General features: G+C 52.3%; 1 protein-coding gene and 1 pseudogene across 1 annotated transcript; one reads left to right on the top strand and one right to left on the bottom strand.

Annotated features, from left to right (window-relative positions):
- Positions 1-10,536: 10,536 nt before the first annotated feature.
- LOC147413010 (olfactory receptor 14A16-like) lies at positions 10,537-16,050 on the top strand. Its single transcript, XM_086480875.1, has 5 exons — positions 10,537-11,450; positions 13,074-13,125; positions 13,323-13,425; positions 13,617-13,668; positions 15,999-16,050. Exons 1-5 carry the CDS (start codon positions 10,537-10,539, stop codon positions 16,048-16,050), a joined length of 1,173 nt encoding a protein of 390 aa, XP_086337001.1.
- A 2,295-nt stretch (positions 16,051-18,345) lies between these two features.
- LOC104340054 (olfactory receptor 14I1-like) lies at positions 18,346-19,303 on the bottom strand (annotated as a pseudogene).
- Between the last annotated feature and the right edge of the window lie 1,475 nt (positions 19,304-20,778).

Here is a 20,778-nt window from a genome sequence, read left to right as displayed (position 1 = left end):
GTTTCAATATTCTAAAAAGCATTACAAAAGAAAGCTGACAAATCCTTCATGCAATTGGGATATGAGAAGCAAGCTGACACTGAACAAGGCAGAGCTTTCCTTCACGTTTTCTGATTCATGAGATCCATTTCTTCCCAACAAATGCGTGAAGAAAGTGTAAAAAAGTAGCCATCTCACTTTAATTGAAATACTAAATTAGCCTTAAAAAATCATAACCAAAAAAACCTGACACTCAAGGATTTCAGGAAAGACATACTGTCAGCAACAGCTCCAGTCCCTACAAAGAGGAATGCAGATACAGAAATCCACACTCTGGTTACACAGAAAATGACATGACATTTTCTCAAGAAGAAACTTAAACATATTATACATCAGTCTCTAAGATCAGCTGCTTCAAGTCGGGAGCAGCCAGCAGCGGATCTCAGTGTTCAGGAGCTTTCCTGAGGTTTTCCCGCTATAAGGAAAGAGAGGTCAACAAGGCTTGGTGGGGGAGAGCAACTAGAATGTATGGGGTTCTGGCCAGGAGTGGATGAGGAGATAGCTGAGTTTTTGGGTGAGACTCAAGGGGCAGGCTAGCATGGGAGATACTGTTGTGGGTGTCTGTTACAGGCCACCTGACCAGGATGAGGAAGTTGGTGAGGCCTTGTACAGGCAGCTGACAGTAGCCTCACAATCACAGGACCTGTTGCTCATGGGGCATTTTAACTCCCCAGATATTTGCTGGAAGGCCTACACAGCCAGCCATTCACAGTCCAGGAGGTTCCTCCAGTGCATCGATGAGAACTTCTTGATGCAATTGGTGGATGAGCCAAATAGGAGGTGAGCACTGTTGGATCTCCTCCTCACTAACAAGCAGGGTCTGGTTGAAGCAGTAAAGGTCGAGGGCAGCCTTGGCTGCAGCGACCATGAGATGGTGGGGTTCAGGATCTGGTGTGGTAGGACCAGAATACCAAGCGAGATCACAACCCTGGACTTCAGCAGGGCCAACTTTGGCCTTTTCAAGCAATTGCTAGGGGAAATCCCATGGGACATGGTACTAGAAGGTAAAGAGGCCCAAAACAGTTGGTTTATGCTCAAGGACCAATTCTTCTAAGCTCAAGATCAGAGCATCCCAGTGGGTAATAAATCAAGAAAAGGAGCAGGAGACCCTCACAGTATAAAGAGGGAAGGAAAGGGCAAACTCAAGTGGAAGAAGAGAGTCCATAGATCTTGGAAGGAGGGAATGGCCACTTGGGAGGACTGTAAGAGTGTTGTCAGAAGATGCAGGGAGGCAACTTGGAAAGCTAAGGCCTCCTTGGAGTTAAGCCTTGCAAGGGAGGTCAAGGACAACAGAAAGGGCTTCTTCAAATACCTTGCAGACAAAACTAACACCAGAGGCAATGTAGGCCCACTGTTGAATGAGGCACATGCCCTGGTGACAGAGGATACAAAGAAGGCAGAGCTACTGAATGCCTTCTTTGTCTCTGTCTGTACTGCTGGAGACTGTCCTCAGGAGCCCCAGACCCCTGAGGCTCCAGAGGAAGTCAGGAGAAAGGAGAAGTTTGCCTTGGTTGATGAGGAGTGGTCAGGGATCAGTTAAGCAACCTGGACATACACAAATCGATAGGCCCTGATGAGACGCACCCACGGGTGCTGAGGGAGCTGGCGGAAGTCATTGCTACATCAGTCTCCATCATCTTTCGTAAGTCTGTGGAACAGATGAGGTACCTGAGGAAAAGAAATGTCACTCCAGTCTTCAAAAGGGCAAGAAGAGGGACTCGAGTAATTACAGACCTGTCAGCCTCACCTCCATCCTTGGAAGTGTTCAAGACCACGTTGGATATAGCCTTGAGCAACCTGGTCTAGTGGGAGGTGTCTCTGCCATGGCAGGAGGGTTTGAACTAGGTGATATTTGAGGTCCCTCTGAACCCAAGCCATTACATGATTCTATGATTCTCTGTTTCCATCACTGACTTCTGCAAAGTCATTTGGCATCAGCAACTGGTGTTTCTCTTCAATGTGGATCCATCTGTTACTTTTGGGAGAACAAAGGTGTCCTTATCTTGATTGAACACTTGTTCTTCTCAGGAAGGGGAGGGGATAAGTCTTGGGTCTCGAGATAATCATGCAGCAATTATATGCTAAGAGTGTTCCTCTCTTCTAACGTGTGTGCAATCTGGTGTGGAATTGTGACATCAGGCGAGACAAGTCATTGGTGAGGAGATCCTGAGACACGCCCTGAGGCAGCCAGTCCCTGGGTGTCAGGGCACGTGGGCAGGTGCCTAGGGTGGTTATCACCTCCCAATGCCTGTTCTTTGAAGCCTGAGAGGGCAGGTAATCCTGCTCCATGGACACACTACCTAACAGAAGGGTGCCTTGCCTACCCCAGTGAAACCCAGCAGCCCAAGGGCTGTTCTGGGGCTTGGCCTGTGTCTATCGGTTTAGTGCTGTCAGAAGGACATGGTTGAGATACAGACCCAAGCCATCTCTGAGGATGCCATGGTTGTGACATGGACATGACACTGGATGACACCATGGTTGGGATGGGAACCCAAACCACACCTGAGGACACCAGGGATGAGATAGGAACCCAAGACCCAACTCACTAGAAGAATCACCCCAGCAGTAAAAAAGAAGCCACAGAAATACAGATGGGTCTGTACCATCTATTAGTAAGGCAGGAGAACAATTTGAAGTATGAAGCTGTTCCTTGACACGGAAATAGAAGGAAGAATTGAGAAAAATCAGCAAAACCAGACCAAAACTACCAGGTCACTGAACTTGAGAGACCTTAGAAAAAAGCAGAAATGTGTCCAGTGGCAGACAGGCAAGCAGAGCAGTGCCTGGCTGCTCCTCTGCTGGAATGGTGAAGCACCATTCAGGAGTTAGAGGATGAGGAAGCTCAACAGCTGGAGTCACTCACCAGGGACAAGGGATTTGACAGAGAAATCCCTGAGGAACATCAACACAACAAGAATATAGACTGGGTGCAACAATGGAAGTGGCTGAGGTGGACCTAGACTGGGAACACGAAAGTTAACTAGTCATAACTTGGTGGAATCCTGTAGGGTCAGGACATCTAGGGAGAACTTCAATGTCCAGATGGGCTTGAGATGGAGGCGTGGACTTGACCACTGAAGCCATTGCAGGTGTTATTCAGGAGTGTGACACATGCACCAGAGTCAAGTGAGCCAAGCGAGCAAAGCCTCTGTGGTGTGAAGGGTGGTGGCTGCGATATCAATCCAGAGAGGCCTCACAGATGGGTTATATCACACTGCCACGAACCTGCCAAGGCAAGCGCCATGTCCTTACTGTGGTGGAAGTGACAACCAGAGGGTTGGCAACATGGCCTGTGACAACCATGACCCGCCCCCCAAAACACCATCCTGGGCCTTGAAGAGCAAGTGCTCTGGCACCCCAGAAAGACCTGAGGCAGAGAGCAGGATTCCTTTCTGAAACACCCTCAGAAGCCCCTGGGCCAGGGAACGTGGCAATGATTGGGTGTGCCACATCCCCTGTCACACACCAGCCTCCGGAATGATTGACGGAGAGAAGGGACTGTTAAGGACAAGAGTGAGAGCAAAGGGAGCTGGGAAACACAAGGGGTGGGATGCAGAATGGGCAGAAGCCACCTGCCTGGTTAATACCAGAGGATCGACTGATCAACCTGGCCCTGCCCAGACAAAAACCTGCGTATTGTAGATGGAGATAATGTCCCCATAATGCCTGTAGGGAACTGTCTGGGAAAGACAGCACAAATTGTCCCTCCCTCAGGAAATGACAAACCTGTTTGTGGGATTGCTTTTGCTCAAGGGTGTGGGTACACTGCATTGATGTAAGGAAATTCTGATGTGTACCTCTAGTAGATTTAATCTGGTATTACGGTTTGAGGCTGGGCCGGCCACTAACAAATGAGATGCTCTCTATTAACTCCTCTCCCCTCCCAAAAGGGAAAAGGAAAGAGAGCAAGGGAGAGAGACTTTACGGTTTGGAAAAGAAAGCTGAAACAGCTTTAATGTAACAGTAACAATAAAAGAAAATATAATAATAAGGAAATAATGAAGTATAAACTATATGTACAAATATATACAACTAGACCCAAAACCAACACCAAACCCAACTCCCCCACTCCATCATGCTGAAGGGCTGGCACTGGGGCAGTCCCAGGCTGGACTGGGCAGCAGATGGGGAAGGGATGCAGGAGCTGGACTCAGGCCCTGGATTCAGGGATGCACCAATCGGGATCGACGACAGAAGAACAGAGTCCTCCTCAGATGTCGGCCATCAAAGAAGAACAGAGACCCTCGTGATCTCTCAGCTTTATACTCCTCCCAGCAGGTGCGACCTTTTTCATGTTTGCGACCCTTTTCACTCCCAGCACCCTAACATGGAGTAGAAGATTTACCAGTGACCTTGGTCGCTAGAAGAACAAGTATAAGCAAAGACCTCTCCGCATCCCATTCCTTGCTATGAACTATAAACATCAGGCCCTGTCACTGCTGGGAGCAGTCACTGTCTGGAAAAACAGGCTGCTGTTTCAGAAAGTGCCATTAGTTAGAGGAGACTTAACTGAAAAGTTAAAGCACTAAAAGAGAATTAGTTCTGATTTAGCCCAAACCAGGACACCAGGGGATCCCAAGCTGTACAAACTCCCTTGGGTAAGGAATGAGCCTTTGAGTGAGTCCTCCTGGGTGACGTTCCTGGGCACCTGAAAGAGAAGAACGTCTCCAAATGCAGGCGGCATGGACTCACCAAGGGCGCATCCTGGGACACACGTGGTGCTGCGCAGGGAGCCCTCCTGGGCCCTGTTCAGCTCAACACCTGTATCCATGGCCCAGAGGAGTCACCACGTTGAACAAGAACGAATGCCGCGTTCTGCACCTGGGGTGAAATCGCGCCAGGCACAAGTACAGACTGGGAGAGCAGTGGCTGGAGAACAGCCCTGCAGAAAGGGATCTGGGCTGCTGGTCGACAGCAGGCTCGACAGGAGTCAGCAGTGTGCCCTGGCAGCCAAGAGGGCAAACTGCATCCTGGGGTGCATAGAATCAGAGAATCACAGCATGGTTTGGGCGGGAAGGGACCTTAAAGATCCTCTAGTCCAACCCCCCTGCCATGGGCAGGGACACCTTCCACTAGCCCAGGCTGCTCAAAGCCTCATCTAAGCTGGCCTTGAACACCTCCAGGGAGGGGGCAGCCACAGCTTCTCTGGGCAGCTATTTCCAGTCTCTCACCATACTCACGATAAAGATCTTCTTCCTCATATCTAATCTAATCTAAATCTGCCTCTTTCAGCTTCAAACCGTTACCCCTCATCCTATCACTACACCCCCTGGTAAGGAGTCCCTCCCCACTTTTTCTGTAGGCCCCCTTTAAGTACTGGAAGGCCACTAGAAAGTTTTCCCAGAGCCTTCTCTTCTCCAGGATGAACAACTCGAACTTGTTGGATGGGCTAGGATGGGCCAGTAGGAACAGAAGCTGAAGATCTATCCTTGCAGTGGACTAAGCCCCTGCAATGACAGTGGCCAGGGACTGCCTGCTTGGGCAGCGGCTCTGCGGAAGGCTCTGGTGGTCCTTGGGTTTCAACAGGCAAAACATGAGCCATGAGCAAAGGTGGCCAACTGCATCCTGGGCTGTGAGCAGGAGCACAGCCAGTGGAAGGGATTATCTCCTTCTGTTCAGCACTTTTGAAACCCCATCCGGATTACTGAGAAGGAGAGAGATTGGTAAACTGGAGGAAGTTCAGTGGAGGGCCACTGAGGCGGTCAGGGCTGGAGCACAAGAGCTTTGAGAAGAGCCTGAGAGCTTGGATTGTTCAGCCTTGAGAATGAAGATCTCGGGTGAACACACAGTGGTGTGGCTGACTCAGGCTCATGTCTGTGATCCAAGGCACAAGGACAAGTGGCAGTGGGCTGAAACAACAAAGGGTCAAACTAGACACAGGGAGAAACTTTTTGACTATGAGGACAATCAAGGGCTGGAAGCAGTTTCCCAGGGAGTCTGCACCAGCTCTGTGCCAGAAAGGGATCAAGGCATGTTTAGATAAAGTCCTGAGTAATCTGGGCTGGCGCTGCTTTGGGCAGTAGGTAGGTCAAGACACCTGCTGAGGTCTCTTCCAGCCTGAATGAGGCTGTCCTTCCTTCCCCTTCATGTTTTCAAATTAGGGAAAGCTCTCAGGTTCTCCCTGACCACAGGAGTAATTCAGATCAGGTGCTGGGCTGCTTCACAGGTGCCCCCAAACACCCCTGACCACATCCTCTCCCCAACTCAAATTCCTCTACTTTTTTATTCTAGTGTCCTCCAAAAAGCACCACCTACCCTTTTAATCTAGAAGCAAGTGACACCTCCCTGCACAGATGGTGGTGGAGGCAAACGCTTCTGCTGTGCCAAATGTTACAGCAGTGGCAACAGCCACAAACATTTCCCCAGAGCAGCCTCCTGGAGACACTGGCTGCTCATGGCTTGGGCGGGAGTATTCTTTACTGTGTAACCAACGGCTGGGTGGCCGGGCCCCAAGAGTGATGGTGAATGAAGTTCAATCCAGTTGGTGGCTGGTCACAAGTGGTGTTTTTCAGGGCTCAGTATTGGGACTGGTCTTGTTTAACATCTTGATTGATGATCTGGATGAGGGGATCGAGTGCTCCCTCAGTAAACTTTCAGAAGACATAAAGCTGGGTGGGAGTGTTGACCTGCGGGATGGTAGGAAGGCTCTGCAGAGGGATCTGGCCAGGCTGGATTGATGGGCTGAGACCAATTGTATGAAGTTCAACAAGGCCAAGTGCCAGGTCCTGCACTTTGTTCACAAAAACCCCACGCAGCGCTACAGGCTTGGGGATGAGCAGCTGGAAAGCTGCCCGGCAGAAAAGGACCTGGGGGTGCTGGTCAACAGCTGGCTGAACATGAGCCTGCAGTGTGCCCAGGCAGGCAAGCAGGCCAAAAGCATCCTGGTCTGTATCAGCAACAGTCATGTGAGGAGGAGCTGAGGGAACTGAAGTTGTTTAGCCTGGAGGAAAGGAGGCTGAAAAGAGACCTTATCGCTGTCTACAACTACCTGAAAGGAGGTTCAAGCCAGGTGGGGTTCAGTCTCTCCTCTCAAGTGACAAGTCACAGGAGAAGAGGAAGCAGCCTCAAGTTGTGCCAAGGGAGATTTAGATGAGATATTAGGGCAAATTTCTTCACTGAGCGCGTTGTCGTGCACTCGAACAGGCTGCCCAGGGAAGTGGTAGAGTCACCATCCCTGGAGTTTTTTAAAGGACATGTAGATGCGGCACTTAGTGACATGGTTTAGTGGTGGACGTGGCAGTGTGAGGTGAATGGTGAGACTTGATGATCTTAAAGGTCTTTTCCAACCTAAAGGATTCCATGAGTCTCTTTTCTAAATGCCCCTATGCTCCTGTCAAGGCAGCAGCACAGACCAATGAGTGCTCAGGAGTTTCTTCTCATCAGGGGCCGGGCTGTCGAGGAGTGACTCAGCCCAAAATCTCATGGCCTTGGGTTTTTGAGAAAGCTTCTTCTCACAGCTGCCAGGTGGCCCAACAAACATGATGCTTGCTTGGATCTAGTACTTGCCAACATGGAAGAGCTGGTCAGGGATGTTAAAGCAGAGTCAGGCTCTGTTGTAATGACCCTGAAATAGGGGCAGGTCCCAGCTCCTGAGCAGAGTGTGAAAAGGACTGTAACAAGGGCAGACACAAGATCTCAGAGGCGTAGACTGTGGCCTGTTTGGGGGCCATTCGCTTGGGGATCTTCCGGACAGGAGCAGTGAAGGGCAGAGCACTGAGCAGGGCAGAGGAACACTGAAGGGCAGAGCACAAGTCCTGAGCACTGAGCAGAGCTCGGTCCAGCTGGTCTTTAAGGACAGCCTCCTGCCATGGCCCATGGGCATGTCCAGGTGACTCTCTCAAGGGATTTCAATGGTCCCAAGATGAGCTGGTGCTACGCAAGTCGTAGTTAAAGAAGAAACAAAGAAACTGTGGGGCCACTGTGGAATTTAGCAAGAGAAAGTGTGTCCTGGGTTTGGCTGGAATAGGGTTAATTTTCACAAGAAGCTGGGAGGGGGCACAGCCAGGACAGCCAAACCAAACTAGCCAAGCGGTATTCGATACCATGCTGATCGTAGAATCATAGAAATATTTCACTTGGAAAAGACCTCTAAGATCATCAGGTCCAACCATTATCTTAATACTACCAAGCCCAACACTAAACCATGTCCCTAACCACCACATCTATATGTCTTTTGAACACCTCCAGGGATGGTGACTCCACCACCTCCCTGGGCAGCCTGTTCCCATGTCTAACCACTCTTTCAGGAAAGAAATTTTACCCAATATCCAATCTAAACCTCCCCTGGCACAGCTTGAGGCCATTACCTCTTGTCCTGTCATTAGTTACTTGGGAGAAGAGACCAACACCAGCCTCACTGCAACTTCCTTTCAGGTACTTGTAGAGAGCAATAAGGTCTCCTCTCAGCCTCCCCTTCACTAGGCTCAACAATCCCATTCCCTCAGGCGCTCCTCATAGGACATGTTTTCCAGACCCCTCCCCAGCTTCGTTGCCCTTCTCTGGACCTGCTCCAGGACCTCAAGGTCTTTCCTCTACTGTGGGGCCCAAAACTGGACACAGTAGTCAAGATGTGGTATCACTGTGCTGAGTACAGGGGCACAATTGTGTTCTGTCACCTTCCATGTGTCCTGTCTAGTGATAGGACAAGAAAAGGTTATTCTCATGACCATTTCTTTTTCTGACAGCAGAAATGACACAGCTGGCAGTCAGTGTCTGTGCCCAGCTGAGGGAGGGAACATCAGTGAGTCCTTCAGCCTGTTTGACAGCAGGTTCCCCTGGAGCCCCAGGGAAACCACAAGGGAGCCCAGAGGGGGCAGAGAAAGGGCTGCCTTGGGCTGCTTCCCTGCTGCTGAGCTGGGCTGGGCTTCTGGGATGGAGGGAGCTCCTAGCAAGCAGGCAGAGCTGCAGAGAGACAGCTCTGCCCAGGAGCAGCTGCTGTGCAAAGCGCAGCAGGGCTGAGGGCACTGTCTGCAGGCACCAAGAGGAGAGAAGTGAGGCTGAGAGAGCTCAATGCCAGTCTGGAGGGGAGGATGCTGAGAGTTTCTTGGAAAAGAAATTTTTACAGCCATCTGCATGGTAAGTCTCTGGGTTCAGGGCAATGCGGCTGGTGTTTCTGGAGGGCTATCCAAATCCTGGAACACCCCACAGCACATAGAGTCTTTCACGAGGATCCCAACAGCTTCTCTAGTGTAGAGGAGGAGGACGTGCTGCAGGTGAGGGACTCCCTGTTGCACCACCAGATGCACCGGGCATGATGGCTGCCTTCTCTCAGGGACAACTGCGGGATGTGAAGGTAGGTGTGCAGGCAGGGGTGCCCAGAGCTGCCCTTCAGAGCAGGGTCCCTGCACCCCAGGGGCTGTGTGCCAGAGCAGGGACTCTGCTGTCTGCCAGGGTCAGCTCTCAGCCTGCCCAGGGAGCTCCCCACGGCACTGTGGGGAGATGCTGTGGGTAGAAGGAGTGACCCCCAGCAAGGGAGGCCCCTTCTGCTGGCAGGGGGGAACTGCGTGGGTCAGGGCTGCTCCCAGCTCCAGATCACCCCCACAACATTTGCAGAGGCTCCTTCTGGAAACAGCACGTCAAGGAACTGTTCACCTGAAAGAGAAGAAATCTGGGCTGTGAGTTTTGTCCTCTTGGTTTGCTGGGTGGGCAGGGAGAAATGGGAATTTCTTTCTGCGTTGTGCACCAGGCCTTGAGACCCCATTTGTTGTTGGGACTTGTCTGAGCTGCTCATTAACCCCTGCCCAACAGAGATGTCCCTGGGCAGAGCTCTGCTGCCAGGAGGTGTCTGCAGGGCAGAGCTGTGGACGTGGCAGGTGGGATGGGGTCTGTGAGTGTGAGGAGGGAGGAGATGTGGGGAGAGAGAAACAGGTCCTGGCCAAGACAAGCTCCAGGAAGCAGAGACATGGGCAGGGAGGAGGAGAGAACTGCTCCCAGACATGCTGTGGGAGGGGAATTCAGGCATCTCCCTGCCATTCCCTTCAGTGCAGATGCCTTCCCTGGAGCAACCCCCTGGTCTCCTCACTCACGCAGCAGAGCCTCTGCCCTTAATGTCACGGGGATTTGGTCAGGAGTTGCCTTCCCAGCAACCTGACCACCACAGAGGAGACACGCTCAAGTGTCCGACTGCGTCTCCCTCTCCTGCCTCCGCTGGCAGGGGGACTTTAGCATCTCATCTTCTCCCTGCTGCCTTTGTTCTTGCTGTTACACTCATTGGTGTGGGGGATGGAGGACAGATGTGCAGCTGAGACAACAACACGGCATGTACTGTTATTTTCCTGGTTTAGGCTGAGATAGAGCTATTTCTTCTTCCTAGGAGCAAGATCAGTGCTGTGTTTTGGATTCAGTATGTGATTTGATATGAGCAGAAGGTTGATAGTACACTGATGTTTTTAGCTGTTGCTGAGAAATCAAGAGGAACAGGGTTTGCTCAGAAAATGCCACCTTAATTTCTCACTGGCTTTTCCTCCATGGACAGGTCCGCATGCTCAGGAGCAGCAAATGTCCAACGCCAGCACCATCACTGAATTCCTCCTCATGGCATTCACAGACACAAGGGAGCTGCAGCTCTTGACCTTCGGGCTCTTCCTGGGCATCTACCTGGCTGCCCTCCTGGGCAACGGACTCATCATCACCGCTGTAGCCTGCGACCACCGCCTGCACACCCCCATGTACTTCTTCCTCCTCAACCTCTCCCTCCTTGATCTGGGCTCCCTCTCCACCACTCTCCCCAAAGCCATGGCCAATGCCCTCTGGAACACCAGGGCCATCTCCTACACAGGATGTGCTGCCCAGATATTTCTCATTTTCTTTTTTATACCAGCAGAGTATTTTCTTCTCACAGTCATGGCCTATGACCGCTACGTTGCCATCTGCAAACCCCTGCACTATGGGACCCTCCTGGGCAGCAGAGCTTGTGTCCACATGGCAGCAGCTGCCTGGGGCACTGCTTTTCCCTATGCTCTGCTGCACATGGCCAATACATTTTCACTGCCCCTCTGCCAAGGCAATGCTGTGGACCAGTTCTTCTGTGAAATCCCCCAGATCCTCAAGCTCTCCTGCTCAGACACCTACCTCAGGGAGGCTGGGCTACTTGTGGTCAGTGTCTGTTTAGGCTTTGGTTGTTTTGTGTTCATTGTGGTGTCCTATGTGCAGATCTTCAGGGCCGTGCTGAGGGTCCCCTCGGAGCAGGGATGCCACAAAGCCTTTTCCACCTGCCTCCCTCACCTGGCCGTGGTCTCCCTGTTTCTCAGCACTGTCATGTTTGCCTACCTGAACCCCCTCTCCACCTCTTCCCCTGCTCTTGGCCTGGTGCTGGCAGTTCTGTACTCGGTGGTGCCTCCAGCAGTGAACCCTCTCATCTACAGCATGAGGAACCAGGAGCTCAAGGACGCCCTGAGGAAACTGATCCAATGGTACTTATTCCATCAGCAATAATCTGCCTCCTTCTCTGCAGAGTGCCCACGGTTTTGCCCAGAGTTTAGGCCAAGCTCTGGGTTTTTTCCCTTGGAGAATCATACTCAGAGGGAATTGCTTGGTTTCATGCCGCTTCTCCTGAGGAACTGACTTGTTGTGTCTGATCCTTGCAGAAGGAAAGACACTGTGTCACCTCTGACCCTTGTAATAGCATCTCTGCAATAAAGGGGGATCTCCTCAGTTCAGTGCTTGAAGCCTGAGCTCTCCTTCTACAGCTGCCGCCAAGAGCAACCCAAAAGATTTGGATGGTAAAAGCATATTTTCTCCTTCTCTTCTCCCTGTGCTCATGGGCAGAACCTCACAGTAACACAGGGATCTTTTAAACACAAAAACTTGAGTGAAAAAATCTCTTCATGGTGTCCAGGAGCAGTGGAGATCGTAGATGAGCTCCCAGTCGCCTTCTTGAAGGTACCACAGCTATGAAAGGGGCAATGGCAGATGTCCGTCCCTCTGGAAAGGAATCTGGAAAGACCAGGGGAGGATGGGGACTTGCCACATACCGTGGGGGGGAGCAGAGAATGAGGACTCAGACAGTGAAACACCCTCTAAGTCCCACCAGAGTAAACCACTAAATGCAGGTATCCAGAAACAAGGAATCTGCAGTGTTGTGGGAGCCAGTGGAGATGCAGCAGGTACAGGGACAGAAGACCGGAGAGACGCGTGAGCTGCTGAGGAGCCCCAGGGCTCAGGTTTTGGTGCTGCCCTCAGGAGCGGGGCTGGCAAGGAGGCAAAGTGGGGCAAAGGCAGTCGGGGTGGGAGATCACCTACAGGATGGATGCAGGAGAGCCAGAGAGAGACTGGCGCCTGCTTCCTCATGCCAATGGCGCCATCTTCAGCCCTGGGGCTGCTGGGGATCTTCAGCCCCTTCAGAGAGGCTGCAGCTGTGGGGCAAGTGCCCAAAGCTCTGCAGCACCCTGCGGTGGGCACTGCTGTGGGGCCAGCCCAGACTGGGCTGCTCTGCCGCGCTGGGGAGAGGGCAGGGGTGGGGTGGAGAGCTGAGGAGGGGCTGGGCTGGGCTGCGAAGTGCTGAGGAGAGGAAAGCACCAATGTCAGCTGAGCTGGGTGACCATACAGAGGGAGGACACGCTCTAGTGGGCTTGTGGTGCAGAGCCAGGTCTCGTGGAGAAGGAAGCAAGGCATCAGAGGTGCAAGAGAGGGGAGCTGGCCTGTGCCATTTTCCTTGGACACCCCAGGAAAGCTTCGCCAATGCAATGGGCACAAAGCAGCCCCGTGCATCAGCCATTTCAATCTCTGGCCATAAATCCAGCCGTGGGGAGGGACCTGTGCTGTGTGGCCATCTCCTTCCTCCTGGTGGTCTCCGTGCCTGTATTAGGGCATGGCCAGCCCTGTGCAGTATCTCTTCTGGCCCACACCTTCCAGACCCCACAGCACAACTCTCTGCCAACACAGGCATGGGACACAACTGAGGCTGTGCAGGGCCGGGCACCGATGGTGGGATGCCAAATGGAGGAGCTTAGTGGGGGAGGAGGCAGGGAGGGCTGTCACAGGGACTGTGCTGGTGTGGAGATTTCCCTGCACTCAGATGCACCTTGCTCTCAAAGCCAAGTCGTTCCCAGTCCCCTTGGGAAAGTCATGGTGACGGAGAGCTCCCTGGTAAGTGTAGGAAAGGGAACGTTGCACCCATCTCTAAAAAAGGCCACAAGTCCAAGCCAGGGACCCACACGCTTTGATGAGAAGAGTGTTCCTGAATGAATCCTCGTGGGGTGACATTTCTGCCTACCTAAGGAAGAAGGGGGTGACTGAGAATGATCAGCACGTAATGTAATCAAGGGTCAACCATGCCTCACCAGGCTGACTGCCTTCAGGATAAGTTACCTGTGTTTGTGAATAAGAGGAGAAAAGTGGATGCCATTTATCTCAACTTTGGCAAGACTTTAGACACGCTCTGCTGCAGTATCCTTGTATCCGAGTTAGGACATCACAGTCTGCATGGGTAGACAAGTAGGTGGGTGAAACACCAGTTGGCTGACTGCACTGAGATTTAGTAGCAAAGGGATCACACCCTACCTGGAGGGCAGTGGAGGTGAGGCAGCATGGGGATCTCTCCTGGGCCCAGTGCGGTTTCTATGGTGCTCCTTTATAAGGGGACCTGGAGGATGCAACCTTCGTCGTGTTTGTCAGGGACACCAGCTTGGGGTGCCTCAGGGAATCCGTTTGGAGAAACCCTGGCAGGTGGCAGGACTGTCTTCTCAGAAAGCTGATGACATGCACAAAAACTGGCATGAGGTCTGGCACCTGGGATAGCCAGCAGTGTTGTGGGGACCGTCTGGTCAGGGTACAGTCCTGTGCTAAAGACCCTGATGGTCCTGGGGAGTGGAAGGCCAAAGCTCTTCCAGCAGTGTGCCCTGCTGGTGAGGAGGTGTCCTGGGAATTACCAAGAGAAGCCTTGCCAAAAGTTTGAGGGAAGCGATTGTTTCCCCTGCTCACCACTCATTAGAGCAGACGCAGAATAAAGTGCCCAGGTTTTGCTCCTCAGCTCAGGAAAGTCTTTTGGATCTCACTGGGATGACATTAACTGTCCTCGTCACAGCCCACGAGTGTTGTGCTTTGCGCTTGCGGCGGGGACGGTGGTGACAAGGCACAGATGTGATGGCTGCGGCTGAGCGGTGCTGGCACAGCATCAAGGCTGGGTCTCCAACCCCCACCAAGGGCCAGTAAGCTGGGGGTGGGCAAGAGGCTGGGAGGGGGCACAGCTGGGGCAGTGGCCCAAACTGACCAAGGGGATGTTTCCTACCGTCTGAGGTCATGCTCAGCAATAAAGGCAAAGAGAAAAGGGGTAAAGGAGGAGGAGGAATTCGTTCTTAAGGCATTTGTCTTCCAAAGCAACTGCTACGTGCACTGAGGCCCTGCTTCCCAGGAAGTGGCTGCACATCCCCTGTGGAGGGGAAGTAGAGGATAAATATTCTCTTTTTTTGTTGTTTTGCTTAAGTACATGGCCTTTACATTCATGGTTTTCTTTCTATTAAAATGCCTTTATCTCAGACCAGGTGGTTTTTCATTTTGTTTTCTCACTGTGTCCTCCTGAGGAGGGAGAGTGAGAGAGCAGCTTGGTGGGCACCCGGCAACCAGCCGAGGTCAACCCACCACAGGGCTTTTTGGATCCCGTTGTGGGGCCCCAGAAAACAGCAGTTTTGATCGAGTGTGCCATAGCTGTAGCAGTTATGAATCGGCAGACTTCTGCGTGGGTGTGGTGGTTTGAGCCTGACCAGATGCCAGTGCCCAGCAAAGCCACTCTATCACTCTTACCCCCTCGGCTGGACAGGGGAGAAAATATATAACAACAGGCAACGGTAAATCCCCTTTGCTGTGCCCTGAAATGCTGAGATAGTGCTGCAGCACAGACTCCAGCAGAAGCAGGTGCAGGCATCTGTCCAGCTTGGCTGGGCTCCCTGGCACGGGTTTCCTTCAGCTCTGAAAAGTTCTGCCCGTGAGAAAGTCACTCTGGCAGTTTTCCGTGAGCAAGGCTGGCCTGAACCGTGCTCCACCTGTGAGCTTGTGAAGCACTGAGACACTGGAGAGTTAAAAGGAATAGGCTGTATGCCTGAGGGCATTTCCAAACCAGCAGGAAATCATGGAGAATCTGCAGGGAAATGGTTGCTTTGAGTTGAAACCATAATTTAAAAAAAAACCCAACGTGGGTATCTCACAGTTTGTCTGAAAATAAAACTATTTTATTTTTCTGCACAGTTATGTGAATGAGCAGGTACATTAGAAACCAATCGTGGTGACTTCTCCCTCACACAAACCCTAGTTTTATCTTGGAGACTTTGCATGGCACCTCTATGAGACAGACAAAACTCACAGGAAAGAGGCAGGAATACCTCAGAAAAGGAATCAAACTATTAGGACCACATGTTGTTGTGAACTCAGATTCTTCTCTTGAGAAAAACCACCCTGTGTTTTTCACTTGGCCAACCTGAATGCTTTTATCATGTTTTCTGAGCTGCTGTTCTCATTGTTAATACACCAGAGTTTAAGAAGGCTTCTCAAAGGGAGGTGGCCATAGCTGGAGAGGCACCGTCAGCATCCTCAGTCCTCTGTCTCAAAGAGGATATTCCTTCCTCATGTCAAAGTGAGATTCTGAAACACCTTTCATCTGAGTCTCTCCTTCACAAGAAACAGCCTGCTCTTGCCGTGCTACTCACTTGTGGCTCCCATCCCTCAGGTGTGCCCGGCCAGAAGTCTCTACGCTCTGGGAAGGTGGGAACTGCAAAGGGAAGGCTCGGTTGCCCCAGGCAGCAAGAGCATTGCTCTGCTCCTGCGAGGGCTTGCAGGGGACTGGGAGCATTGCAGGGTTGGGATGAGAGCTAGATTTGTAAGCTGTCAGAAATCCAAGTGACAGCGCAGCAAGTTTAGGAATGCTGAATTATTCAGGGCTCACTCGGCAGTTCTACAAGCCTGACCTGTTCAAGAAAATGGGGTATCGTAGGGAGATCACCCAATTTTAATCACTCCCTTCTCTGCAGGACTGAAAACAGCATGAAGCAGTTTGACTGCTTGCATAAAAATGCCTTTTAGCACCCTGAAAACTTGTGATTTCTGCACAAACTGCTGCTTATTGGTCATGTTAAAATGTCCCATGGGTGCATGAGTGTCGGTGGATTCACTGGCAGACAGAAGCCTGTTTTACTCCTGATGGGATTCATTCTTCGCCATGTAAAAATGAACAGTTCCCATCTAGGATAGTCTCCCAGACCTTTGTGTGTGGACACAGCGTCAGGGGATGCGCTCTTACATGTGAGGAGAGCTGGGATTAACCTCTCTCACTGAGCTCTAAGAAGCAAGTCGTGCCTCGCCTTGTTTTGTTTTGATTATCTAGCCTTGCCTTGCTTTGTCTTCTCCCTTTGCATCCCTTTCCGCCTTTCCACCCTGTTTCTTCTTCATGTTCTTTCATTAAATGCAGCTTTGGCAAGATCTGGACAGGGAAGTAAGCAAGACTGTTCTTTAAGGCCCTCAGATTTATCCATTTTCTTCCTTTTTTCTCACCTATCAATCACCAGGTAGTCCATTTAATACAATCACCTCTAAAAAAGAAAGTCAAGTTTCTTTTCTCCATGTGACAAACCCCAGTCTTTCAGGCTCAAGGATTCTGTTCTTTCCTCTCTTTAGAACCCGTGCTGCAGCAAGCAACCCCTGTTAGATTTCCAAACGTTCCTGCAGCTCTTGGCCAAGCTTGCCTAACCCTGCAATCCCGTGGATGCTGGGGTTTGTAGTCTTTCCCTAGGCGTGAAGTGTGGGTGATGGTGGACAGGCCATCAGCATCCTCTGAGAGCTGGTGGTTTGGATTGCTGTTTCTAGGGAAAATGCCCCAAAGAAAAGGCTTGGAGAATCACACTGTTAGATTTGGCTTCATTCTTCTGGGATGTTCTGAGCACTCCAGCCTGCAGGGTCTGCGCTTCCCAGTATTCCTTGTTATCTACCTTGTGGTCCTCACCGGGAATAGTGTGATTGCACTCATCACAATTGTGGACTCAAACCTCCACTGCTCCACATATTTCTTCCTGAGGAACTTCTCCACCCTGGAGATCTCCTACACGTCAGTCCCTCTGCCTCTCTCATGACTTGCCCTCGGTTGTGGTTGGGAAGACCAACATCATTGTGCGAGTGGTGGCCAACCAGTAGCCGTAACACTCTGTGGACTTCTTCCTGGGGAATGTGTCCTCTCTGGAGACCAGCTACAGATCTCCCACCCTGTCCTGGCTGCTGCTCAGGTTTCTGAGCGGGAACAGCACCATCTGTGCTCACAGTGGTGTTACAGCTTTTCCCGCCCCTTTTGCATGAGCTGCGTGGTCCTTGCTGGGAGCCAAACCCTGCCAGCAGCACTGGGCTGTGTGCCACCCACTGCTCTCTGCAAGACCCATGGGCTGGAAGGTATGTCTCCAGCAGGCAGCTGCACCTTGGAGAGGGGCATTGCTGTCATCTGCAGGAATCGTTTCATTCTTGTCCCTGATACAGTTTGGTGGCCCTGGGGGTACCGGGCCGCTGCTGTGATTTCACCCCGTTGCTGGAGGGCTCCTGCAGTTACACTGTGACACTCCGGCTCTTTGCTTCCATAACCCGCTTTTTAGGTCCAGCTCTCCCCGTCCTGCCCGTGCTGGCATCCTGGGTGTGTGTCAGAGCTGCCACCCTTGGGCAACTCTACTGCCCAGCGCAGGCAGGCAGAAGGCCTCTCCAACTCTTTGTCTCCCCTCACTAGTGTCACTGTTTTCTACAACGCTCTGATCCTGGTCCATGTGATGCTCACAACAGCCCTCCTGGGATAGTCTCACAAACCCCACTTTCTACACCATCCTCACATCCCTGCTCAATGCCTTCACCATGATCACAAAGTTTAGTGTTAAGTGGGGCTCTGAGAAACGCTCAGGAAAGCTGTGAGCTGCCCAGAGAGCCACATGGCAGCACTGTGACCAAGCTGCCAGAGCACTCAGGCCTTACACCACCATAGGGGCTCAGGAGGAGAACGTGGAAGCGAAAAGAGAGTAGCTCTGGAAAGACCAAGTGTTGGTGCTCCCTGGCAGTCCTGCCATGCCAGGACTCTTTTCTCTTCAACCTCTCCACACTGGAACTGTCCCTGCAACTCCAAAAAGACCTTCGGGGAAGGATTTCAGGTGAAAAAAGTCACTGAAGGGCCCTTTATTTCATTTAAGCACACAGAAAACTCTGGTCTTCATTCACACAACAACTCAGTCAGAAAAGAAAACCAGGCAGTAAATGAGAAAGGGGATGACAACATCATCACAGATAACTAAAACACCACCAACAATAAAAAGTGCAAAAGACAGGCTGGGCAGGCAATGTGCTACAGTATAAATGCTATGCAGGAGAAGATGGGCAGTTTATTGCTTCAGAAAAAGCATCCAGTCATCAGTTTCAATAGGGCATCTTTGATTTCATTGTTCCGCATGCTGTAGATGAGGGGGTTCACTGCTGGAGGAACCACCGAGTACAGAACTGCCATCACCAGATCCAGGGATGGAAAGCAAATGGAGGGGGGCTTCAGGTGAGCAAACATGGCGGTGCTGACAAACAAGAAGACCACGGCCAGGTGAGGGAGGCAGGTGGAAAAGGCTTTGTGGCGTCCCTGCTCAGAGGGGATCCTCAGCACGGCCCTGAAGATCTGCACGTAGGACACCACAATGAACACAAAACAACCCAACACTAAACAGACACTGACGACAAGAAATCCAGCTTCCCTGAAGTAGGAGTGTGAGCAGGAGAGCTTGAGGATCTGGGGGATTTCACAGAAGAACTGGTCCACAGCATTGCCCTGGCAGAGGGGCAGTGAAAATGTATTGGCTGTGTGCAGCAGAGCATAGGGAAAAGCAGTGCCCCAGGCAGCTGCTGCCATGTGGACACAAGCTCTGCTGCCCAGGAGGGTCCCGTAGTGCAGGGGTTTGCAGATGGCAACGTAGCGGTCGTAGGCCATGACGGTGAGAAGACAAAACTCGGCTGTGATCAAGAAGACAAAGAGAAAAACCTGGGCAACACATCCCGAGTAGGAGATGGCCCTGGTGTTCCAGAGGGAATTGGCCATGGCTTTGGGGAGAGTGGTGGAGAGGGAGCCCAGGTCAAGAACAGCGAGGTTGAGGAGGAAGAAGTACATGGGGGTGTGGAGGTGGGGGTCACAGGCTATGGTGGTGATGATGAGTCCGTTGGCCAGGAGGGCAGCCAGGTAGATGCCCAGGAAGACCCAGAAGGTCAAGAGCTGCAGCTCCCACGTGTCTGCAAATGGCAGGAGGAGGAACTGCGTGATGGAGCTGCCGTTGGACATTTGCGGTGTCTTGGCGTGGCATCACTGCTCAAAAAAGGAAAGGAAAGATTAAATTTAGGACAGAGTCCTCTGAGCGAAGCCACTCCACTTTTCACAACAACACCCCCAACTGAGATGCATTTCCTTCCTCTGCTTTGTGCTGGCTGAGCGTGGGGTGAGGAGCAGCACCTCTGCCCGTGTGCTGCTGAGGATTCAGCTTTGCTCTTCTGCACTGGAGACATGGAGCTGGTTTGTGACAGCTCCGACGTTCACAAGGGCTGTCAGATGTAATCCACCTGTCATGGAAAACTTCAGTCCCTGCACTCATGACTCTCCAGAGCCTGGGCTGCAGAGCAGAGGCTGAGCATGGCCTTATAACAATTGTGTCTGATTTTCATTTTCCACCATCACAGCTGGGGAGTGGTTTTTTTCACAGTGGAAATCCTCATTTGTATGGCTGATAATGTGAAGAGTCTTGAGACGGGAGAGGCAAAAGGGCTGAGCTCTCTGTGCCTTAGGGCAGAGGCAGGAGAGCCACAGGGTCCGTCAGCCTCTTTCCCACCTGCCCTGCGCTTTCGCTCGTGCTGCCCTGAAGATGACTTCACGCGCCAACTCCCCTTGAAAAAGCCCCACACGACTGCACTGGTACGGGAGCAGGGGAGCCCTGTGGGAAAGGGCAGCTCTGTGAACTCTTGTGTGCCCCAGCCCAGAGATGGAGCTGTGATGGAGAGAGCAGGACACGACCTCCCCCAGAGAGAAGCAAAGGACCGTGAGAGGGGAGCGCTGACCCCCACGGAAAGGCTCAGCACTGCCCAGGATCCTACGGGAGAGCTGGGCCTTTCTGGGGGCAGCTCGCAAGCCCAGCAGGACAGGCACAGCAGGCAGTCGGGGCTCCCACAGAGGAGATGCTCCAAGGAGAGGGGCAGCTCCTTGCCCAGCAGACAGCACCCACAGGACACCTCCAGGGAAGGACCAAGGGAGAGCTGCCCGCACGTGCCCTCCCCCAGGGCTTCTTTGCACTTTCCCCCAGCCCCTGCCCCTGCCTCTGCTGCCTGGAGCTGATCCTGCCAGCAGCTGCTTCTCTGCCCCCACCCCTCCTGCCTGCCCCTGCTCCCACAGCCCATCCCACCCGCTGGGGGCTCAGCTCTGCCCTGCACACCCCTCCTGGCAGCAGGGCCCTGCCCAGGGGCAGCTCCCTGGGTGCAGGCTCTGATGGGAACCTCCGAGCAGCCCTGAGGAGGCTGCCAGAGCCATGCTGGTGCTGTCTGTCAGCCACGCTGGGCTGGTTTCCGATACTGCCTGGTTTCTGCACCTCTAAGAGGAACAGATGTGGCATTTCAGTGCCTCCTCCTCAACTGAGGCACAAATTTCTCAGTCCCATCGCCCACCCAGAGCAGAAGACTAACAGGGTCCTTCCCTTTCAGGTAGCCACTGCCTTTCAGTGCTTCTGGAAAAGTCTCCTGGGAATGTCTTGCACTGCTCTGCAGCTGTCAGCA

Source organism: Leptosomus discolor, unplaced genomic scaffold, assembly GCF_034619465.1.
Source record: "Leptosomus discolor isolate bLepDis1 unplaced genomic scaffold, bLepDis1.hap2 HAP2_SCAFFOLD_35, whole genome shotgun sequence".
NCBI lineage: Eukaryota > Metazoa > Chordata > Aves > Leptosomiformes > Leptosomidae > Leptosomus > Leptosomus discolor.
The sequence above is the reverse complement of the archived record's forward strand: the minus strand, read 5'-3'. Positions and strand labels throughout refer to the sequence as shown.